Source organism: Cucurbita pepo, unplaced genomic scaffold (genome assembly GCF_002806865.2).
Source record: "Cucurbita pepo subsp. pepo cultivar mu-cu-16 unplaced genomic scaffold, ASM280686v2 Cp4.1_scaffold000492, whole genome shotgun sequence".
NCBI lineage: Eukaryota > Viridiplantae > Streptophyta > Magnoliopsida > Cucurbitales > Cucurbitaceae > Cucurbita > Cucurbita pepo.
Window position 1 is genome coordinate 1 of NW_019646721.1, and position 8736 is coordinate 8736.

The window sequence follows — 8736 nt, forward strand, 5'->3', positions numbered from 1 at the left end:
GCATAACAGCCTAAATAATCTTAGCTATCAAAAGAAAGTGATTAAATTGACCCCAAGGAACCAAACAATTGATTCTATCAAAAATAGGAGTCAAATATTCAACAGATGATCCTTTTTGGTATCCACTCCCCCACGAATCCAGGTATCCTAAATTCCTACATTTTGGTTCATTGAGCTTTGGACAAATATCCTAAATCCTTTTACCGTCCTAAATTCCTACATTCTGGTTTATTGAGCTATGGAAAACTTCCTCCAAACAATCAAATGGTTAGTTTTGATCAAAATGCATTGCAATGCAATAATGAATCTATAAGGAATGAAATCGAATCTAGAAGTCCTGGAAACTTTTTTATCAGCTACATAATTCATTCACCAATAATTCCAAATTGAAACACCTTCAGAAGTTTGGCAACGGCTCATGTTTAAAGAGAATAGACACAGATAATATATGTCAAAGAATCCTAATCTAGCAGCCAAAAGCTAAATAATAAACCTATTATCGCAGAAGAACACAAGAAAGCTTATAAAACTCGATTGATAAAAACTATAAAGCTGGAAATCCAGTTCTCGATTNGTTTCAAAAAAAGAATCCTCCTAAAAAGACAAAAGCCAAAAAAATGTAAAATAAAATACTAAAGATAACGTAAAGAAAACTAAACAGTAACCAAAACCCTAGGTCGAAACCATCCCTCAGACAATGGCCACTACTTCGATCTCTGCCTCATCTTTCGGCGCTTTCTCTTCAACCTCCTCATTCTCTTCTTCTTCCACTGCCCAGAAAACGAAATAGAAAACATCAGATCCCATAAAGCATCTCGAAAAATATGTAAAAGTTCAAAACAAGTTGAATCCATTGATAGATCTTAAAATCAATTACCTTAGCTCTCATGGCGACGCGGCGAAAAAAGTCCGACTGCTCTCAGTGAATAATGGCTCGTCTCCAAATGCAAACGAACGGCTGAAGGAAGAAGGTTGGACACCGGAGAATCAACCAGCGATTTGCGACGATGCAGTAATTATATACAAAACCCTAAATCTAACTGGGCCGAAAATAGCAAATAGAACTCGGCCCATTAAGAGTTGGATTGAATCCCTTAGTGTCCACTAAGCAATATTAGCAAATATCAATAATAATAATAATAATAATTAATTTCTAAACCTTCAAAATTATTTAATTCTCTCTTCAATTTATTATTAATTTTTCTTTTAGTTTATGGATAATAAAGTTATTAGTTATTTATTTTTATTTACGATGTTAAACTCAATCCCGAGCTATTAACGTGCACTAAATAGTCCTTTGTAAGTCGTAGTTCATACTTCATTTCTTCTTTTTTGAATTTCATTGAATATTTCAATTTTGCAATATATATTTATACATGTATAGGTCGTGATATGACATGACTGACTCATATAACAGTTGGATGTAGATTCGATAATTTTCATTTTCTTATTAGCCACAGGATATAAATTTGAGATATTTTTTCATTATATTTAACGGTGAAAAACTGTCAGTCACATTGTGACAGTCTCACCAAATAATTTATCTAATACAGTAACAATCATGTATATTAATATACCAATTTTTTTCCAACACGTCTAAACCTTTCTTAATAACTAAATTCATGAATATTGAGAACAGAAGATATACAATTCAAGAACGAGACGAGATTATAGAATGCTCTAAGCACGAAAGAAAACCAAAACTTAAAAGCTATTAGAACTACGTCTATCATTGGATTTAAAAAAAAAAATTAAGTTTTAAAAGTACCCTTAAAATTAAAAAATGCTTTAACGGTTAGTTTGGATGGAAACTTTTATTTTTTTTCTTTTTCTAAAAAACACCCTTTTGACTTTTAAAACTATTTAAAAAATATTAAGTTTTTAAAAGTTTAACTAATACCTTTAAAAAAAAATTAAAAGTTTAAAAATACCATTTAATATCACATTTCAAATATATTAAAAAAAATAAATATAATATTAAAAATTTTGAAGATTAGGATGTAAATAGAACCGGATAACAACTATTTTGAATATTTTTTAAAATAAAATTTAGAGAGTGTTAATGCTACTTTTCAAACGTCTTAATTTTTTTTTTCTTTCTTTTTTTAATTAAAAAGTATAACAAAACTTTTTTAAATTGAAAGCTATTTTTGAAACCTAGTTAAAAGTTAAATAATACTTTTAAAATAAAAAACGAAGAATTAAAACTTTTATAAGTTTATAAATATTTTAAAAATTAAATATAAAATTTAGATATATTTTTATTAATTTAGCTTGGATGTCACCGAAAAATGGTTGTGATAGGACAGTGTTTTTATTGTATTATTGTTTGGTAGTAACCAACAAATTATTGGTAATATAATGTCTGAGACATTATATTTAGGTCCTTAATTGAAATTAGAGTCAAACTCAATTATTAAATATACACCCCGATGATAATAATAATAATAATATTAATATTAATTAATTACAAATATTGGAATAAATAAACAATAAATAAATAAAAACCCAAATTTAAAGCCAATAAGGTCTTGGGATTTTCCCTTCCACCGCCGCCGCCACCCGCCGCCGGTTGCCGTCGCCTTCACGAGCCCTCCATTTCAGCCACTTCTCTCTCCCTATATTTATATTTAATTATTCATCAAATTTAGGGATTCTCTTAGTGTAAATAAAGAGAGAGATAGGTGAGTCGTACACGCAATAGTGAATAAATTATTCATCTAATAATTGTAAAATATGGATTCTATTCATAAATGTATTCATTTAATGCGTCCACTTTATAAAATTACTCTCCTTTCAATGTAAATAAATTAGGGGAAATTATATTTTTGGAGTTTTTTATTTTATTTTTTTATCTCTTTAATTTTAAAATGTGTGTTCGATTCGAGCACGTGTTCTATCTGAAATGGGAATTGATGGGAATTGAGGTAGAGTGAATTGAGATCAGATATGAATGATGAAAGATATATAAATTTTGAAATAAAAGATATATTTTTTAATTTTTTAAAAATTAAGAAAATTTGGCATTACATAAATGTTGCGTTACCCGCAATTTAATCCTAAAAACGGAGGCCCCATTTTTCAATATTTTATTTCACCGAAAATATATAAATATTTTTCAACATTTTAATTTTATTTATATATATATATATATATATATATATATATATGTTCGTTTTCAAATGCAACGCCATAAACTCTGCTTCTTCTTCTTCGGCCGGTAACGGCAACACTTCCTCTGCAACTTTTCTACTCCTTTCACCTCCATCAATGGCGTTCAATTCCACTTCACTCTCTGATTTCACTCAGAGCATTTTCTCCTACAACAGCAACGTCATTCTCGCCGCTCTCATATCTCTTCTCCTCGTCGTCCTCTTTGTCCTTCTCCTCCATGCCTACGCCAATTGTTTCTTCCCTCGGCCTCGCCACCGTCATGCTCAGCGGAGTTCCGTCACTGTCTCCTACGTCCTTGGACCGCCTCGCCTCTCGCGTTTCGAATCGATTCCGTTCGATTTAGGCTTCGCTCAGTCGAAAGGTCTTGACTCGTCTGTAATCTCTGCGATTCCTCTGTTCGTTTATGAATCGGAGGAGAAGAAGTGTGCAACGGTGATGGAGTGCGTGATTTGCCTCAGTGAATTTGAGGAACGAGAAATCGGACGGCGGTTGCCGATATGTAACCATGGATTTCACCTTGAATGCATCGATATGTGGTTGAATTCTCACGCGAATTGTCCTGTTTGTAGAGCGCCAGTAGTTGCAGAGGCGGTGGAATCTGGCGGGTTGAGCGGCGAGAGTGAAATCGGAGAAGAGATTGTAACGGAGGAGCGGACTAATTGTGAGATTCAGAGAAACGAGGAGCAAAACGGTCAGTTTCATTCTTCTTCTTCCTCTTCAAGTTCTTCGACTGATCCGCCATTGATGTCGCTTGGAGCATCTTTGAAGCGAATGTTGAGTAGAAACAGATCGAATGGAAGGATTTTCCCCTCTTCCAATGGCGATGAATTAAATGTTTGAATAAGGAAGGAAGCATTGGATCCGCCATTTGTACAGATTTTTTGCTTCACTTTTTACATACATTTCATTAAATTAAACTTCTCTGCTAGGTTAGTAATAGTAAATCCATCGTTCTTCGTGAAATCATCATTTTAATTCTTTTTTCCCCAAAAAACAAGAAGTTTTGGAAGGACAATTAGTTAATTCCCTTTCTTTAACTTACGTAGTTTCGTCTTTTCTGGAGAGAATTTCGAGATTAATATTAAATTTTAAAATATCTTACATCTTTTATATTTTTATTTGGGGTCAAAATATTTTAATCAATATAATTAAGTTAAATTTTCAGTGTTTGATTATTTATTTTAGTTTTCATTTAGTCCCTGTTTTTTAAGATTTTATGTACTTAAATTTTAATTTACACAAATGCTTTTTGTTTGGAAATTTTTGTTAATTTTCTATTAATTAATTCTTTTACCTTAGTTATAACTAAATTAATTGATTGGAGCTTGTTTTTATCCCTAATAAAATTAATTATAGAATTCTAAAATTTAAAAACTAAATGAAAATTAAGTTTAAAATTAGGGTGAGAATAAATTAAGTTTAAAATTAGGGTGAGAATCTAAAAATGTAACATTTTGGGGAGTAAAGGAATATATCTCTATTGGTACGAGGACTTTTGAAGAAGTCCAAGCCCGAAGCTCAAGTCCAAAGCAAAGCCATGAGAGATTATGCTCAAAGTAGACAATATCATATCATTGTGGAGATCCGTCGTTTCCGAAGTTGTTACCAATTTCAAAGATTTAATCTCAAGGTTAAACCGTATGAACAAAATCTTCTCAAAGTGTTCGATTTGATAAAAGACAATACAAATACTGAGAACGAAAATGATGAAGCAAAGAAATATAAAGTGCGAGATACAATAATTGGCTACAATGTGAAAGGCTTTAATTAATGAAGAGAGAAAGAAAGTGCACTACAAAATCAAAACAAAAAAGCTCCATGTTTTGGGGTCAATGTTTCCAGATTCTTGCAGTGTCGTTTTTAGAGCAGGTAGAGTAAAAAACGACAATGTGAGCTAATATTATAACTTTTCAATAAATTGTTATTTAAATTGCCATTTAAAATTAAGAAAAAATAATTATGAGATGTACAAAAGACTCATAATCCATGGTTTAGTTCTTATTCTATCCATTTCTTATCCAGCATATAATTTATAATTCATTTAACATAAGATGAACACGACTCTCCATAATCGTATGATATTGTCCACTTTGAGCAAAACTCTCATGGCTTTGCTATGTGCTTCCTCATAATGCCCTATATACCAATGGAGAAAGTATTCTTTGATTATAAACTCATGATCATTCCCTTAATTAGCCGATGTGATCTTTCATCATCCAACACTATGTAATTGTTAATAATTTTTCCAACAAAAATCCATTGAAAGAATACTTATTCAAGTTTAATGCATCAATTTTCATAATTATAAAAGCTTAAAATAAAAACTATGACCTATTATTCGACATAACTGACCTTTAATGAACTCATGAACTTACTAGACGCAAAATTGACATACGAAAAAAATATGAGAATCGTGAACCCAAATGGATCAGACCCGTCTCAAAACTTACCTTGTTAAAAACTCGAAAGCTTGATTTGTTTCTTCTCGTGTCGTTAACCTGACAATGCCACTCACCAGTAGTTCACCAAAGCTTGCTGCAATTATATATATAAAGAATCATGTAACACAAACAATAAATTATTAATAACACAACATTTAAGTTGAGCTACCATAGTTGATATATACTCCTCCCTCCTCTTAAGGCAAGAGGTCAAATATTTGTACCCATTTGTTCAAAAGAACTGGCATCATGGCCTTTCTAGCCGTAACTCAATCTAACCATCTACTAATAAAGCTTTCGAGGGCTAGGCTAGATAGATTCTGTAAAATTTACTTCATCAAAGAAAATATGATATCTCAAATCATATATATATATAAGTTCTAGAAACGAAATCAACGAGGAAATAGTGTTGGTGATGAATTAAAACATACCTAAAGCTTGAATTGCTTTGTTTGTATGCTGGCGCGCACCGATGACCTCCGAGCTAGCTAATAAGCTTTCGCATCCTCAACTTTCAAATGGTATCATGGCATGTAGTGAAAAGGAAAACATTAACACGAACGCGATATAAGTTCCACATGGATCCAGCCTAGATCCCTCCCTATTAGAACCCAAAAATTGAAACTGGCTTGGCCATTTGACTGTATAATCTACAAATAGTTTCCTAAAAAGGTAGGAGATTATTTACACAACTTTATGACTAGAGACAAAATTTCTTACACTTCAGTGGGTGAAGAACTTAAATAATATTACGTTCCTTTGTCGCCCATAAACATAACAGCAAACTCCTCATCATTTTTACCCAACATATCCTTTAGATTGCATTCTATATTCCTCTCCTTTAACACCCGGAACCTTGGAGTTATCTTCTTTTCCAATGAATAGCTAAAATACCTTGGATACTCAACCACTTCCTTTATTGGCTTCTCCATGACGTTTACAAGGAAATCTAGCTTGGGTTTCAATACTTCCTCTATACTATACCCCAGTAGAGGAGAGAATCTACCAACCATGAAGGCAATATCCCTCTTTGAGAGCCCTCTCTGCCTCAGGTACCTTATACTGCAAATATTGTGATCATTATTAAAATTTAAGCCAGAACATCATACAACAGAATAATGAAGTGTAAAGATCCATGACAATTTTAACTATAACCACAGTAAATTTAGATGGAAGTTTATATCTTCAATTTATAATCTTTCATAAATGATATACCTTTTTACCCCTTAGCATATACATGTTTAGAGACAAACTATATAGTGACACCTTTCTGTTGATGACTTTCTTATCTTGCCCCTCATTTCCAGATGGAATTTTATAATTGCTACTTCTTGTAAAAGGAAAACAATATATGATCTAATTATTGATTGTAGCATTTAATCAAATTGTCAATTCCTTTCCTGTGACTGTTTTAAGTACACTAAATATATTTGAGGGTGAAGTTGATATTTATCATCGTCAATTACAATTTTAACTTTTCAATTATATAGTTTTCATAAATTAATTTGAGAATCTTTTAATTTGATCATTGTGTACATGTTTGTTGCATAAAATTAACTAACTTTAGTATAAGATGCCTCATCCATGGAAGCTATGCACTCCAATTCAACCACATCAACACACATACACATATATATACATAGAAGTAAAGTCTCAGCATTACCGTGGGAATAAAGTTCTGTCAGGGTCAGACACGAGAAGCTCGGGATATTTTCTAATTGCCCGAGGTAGATGAGTCTTGGAAACACCAATACTGATTAGAAATTCAAGCTTCCTCCTCAGTGTTTTCTCAACACTAGTTGCAAATATCTCTGGACAACGAGCAAGTATCCTGCCAACACTTTCTTTATCGAACCCTATCTCTTCCAAGTATGAAACGACCTGTATTTGCAAATTATAATTATAAATTTCAGAAGCTCCCAAGCAATTAAAAATAAAGAAAAATTACAAAAGCCACTAGCATAGAAGTATTCATGAATCTATCATCTCTGATTGCAATACAGGAAACAACGACTCGTAAAGAATAGAAGTTACCAACCTGAAGAAATTCTTGAGGTCTCTGGAGTAATAACTGAGGACTTGTGGCAATCACCTGACCCAACTTCTTGCTTCGAACACCAAGCTCATCAAAGCTGTCCACCATCAATTCCAATTTACTAGCGGAGCTTCCTAAAATCAGTGGCCAACTCCTGATTGCATCAGTGATGCTTGCATTTGGTACCTGTCATGAAATATCATCTCGTAAACAAGAATTCCCATATATACAGGTGACATTCGTTACATTAACACAGACTTTCAACAGCCTTAAGGACGCCTAATACAAAACCATGCTAATTGGGGGGAAAAACAACAAAAAATCATCATGTGTACTGTTCGCAAATATATGAAATAAAATTGATCTAGTAAATTTCTGTTTTTGTGGGATCATATTTAAAATAGTTTATATATTTTGATTTAAGAAGTAGAAACTTTGAAAGTAAAATTAATATGTTTCAAGTTTCAACCATTTTAGATTCTAAATTTTAAAAAGTGAAAACATAAGATTACACGGGTTATGTCTCCCAACTTCAGACAAGTACCGGTCAGGGGCTATCTATCTGGTAAACTATAACTTAAAAAGTAAAAAAGAATGCCCTTGTTGTGGGCTGAAATCAATGTTTTAAATTAAAAGGCTTAAGAGAACCTTGAGGCATATTCTCAAAATGAGGTGAGGCCTTGAAGCAATATGAGGCGTAAGCATCATTTTAAATAATAATAATTAAAAAATCATTAAAAAAAATGTAAAATACATATTTAAGTTGTTGCCAAATTCCAAACAAGAGTAACACATTTGACATTCACGATCTATCAAAATTCTTAAAAGTTCTTTAAAATTCTATTATTCCTTTTGCCTACAAACCTACCATAAAATCTGGTCCCTATCACAAAAGGAAAATTATGAAGAACTTCCTCTACCATAGAGCTGCGAACTTTGTTCCTTGCCAAAGCAATTGAATAACTAAAACAAACAAGCCCAAAAGACAGAACAGCTCCATACAACATGATTCAAGTCTTAGACTGTCCTCTTACAAAAATGCACCAATGCAGACTCAGCACAGAGGACAAATGCCTCAAAAGACAA

The 8736-nt window shown here is 32.3% G+C and overlaps 2 protein-coding genes across 2 annotated transcripts; one reads left to right on the forward strand and one right to left on the reverse strand.

Annotated features, from left to right (window-relative positions):
• Positions 1-3194: 3194 nt before the first annotated feature.
• Positions 3195-4031, forward strand: LOC111785445 (RING-H2 finger protein ATL63-like). Its single transcript, XM_023665834.1, has one exon. The coding sequence runs from the start codon at positions 3271-3273 to the stop codon at positions 4012-4014; it is 744 nt and encodes a 247-aa protein (XP_023521602.1). The 5' UTR covers positions 3195-3270; the 3' UTR covers positions 4015-4031.
• Positions 4032-6183: 2152 nt separating this feature from the next.
• On the reverse strand, positions 6184-7832 carry LOC111785443 (transcription termination factor MTERF6, chloroplastic/mitochondrial-like). Its single transcript, XM_023665832.1, has 3 exons — positions 7654-7832; positions 7279-7496; positions 6184-6677 (listed from the first exon to the last, which is right to left on the reverse strand). The coding sequence occupies exons 1-3, from the start codon at positions 7756-7758 to the stop codon at positions 6365-6367; spliced, it is 636 nt and encodes a 211-aa protein (XP_023521600.1). The 5' UTR covers positions 7759-7832; the 3' UTR covers positions 6184-6364.
• Between the last annotated feature and the right edge of the window lie 904 nt (positions 7833-8736).

What these genes read in the sequence shown, in the direction of transcription:
- LOC111785445 (XM_023665834.1), top strand. Translation starts at nt 3,271, where the DNA reads ATGGCGTTCAATTCCACTTCACTCTCTGATTTCACTCAGAGCATTTTC.
- LOC111785443 (XM_023665832.1), bottom strand. Translation starts at nt 7,758, where the DNA reads ATGGTGGACAGCTTTGATGAGCTTGGTGTTCGAAGCAAGAAGTTGGGT. An exon ending in GACCTCAAGAATTTCTTCAG is followed by an intron (nt 7,497 to 7,653) that starts GTTGGTAACTTC and finishes TTGCAAATACAG; the next exon opens with GTCGTTTCATACTTGGAAGA. An exon ending in GACAGAACTTTATTCCCACG is followed by an intron (nt 6,678 to 7,278) that starts GTAATGCTGAGA and finishes CAATATTTGCAG; the next exon opens with TATAAGGTACCTGAGGCAGA.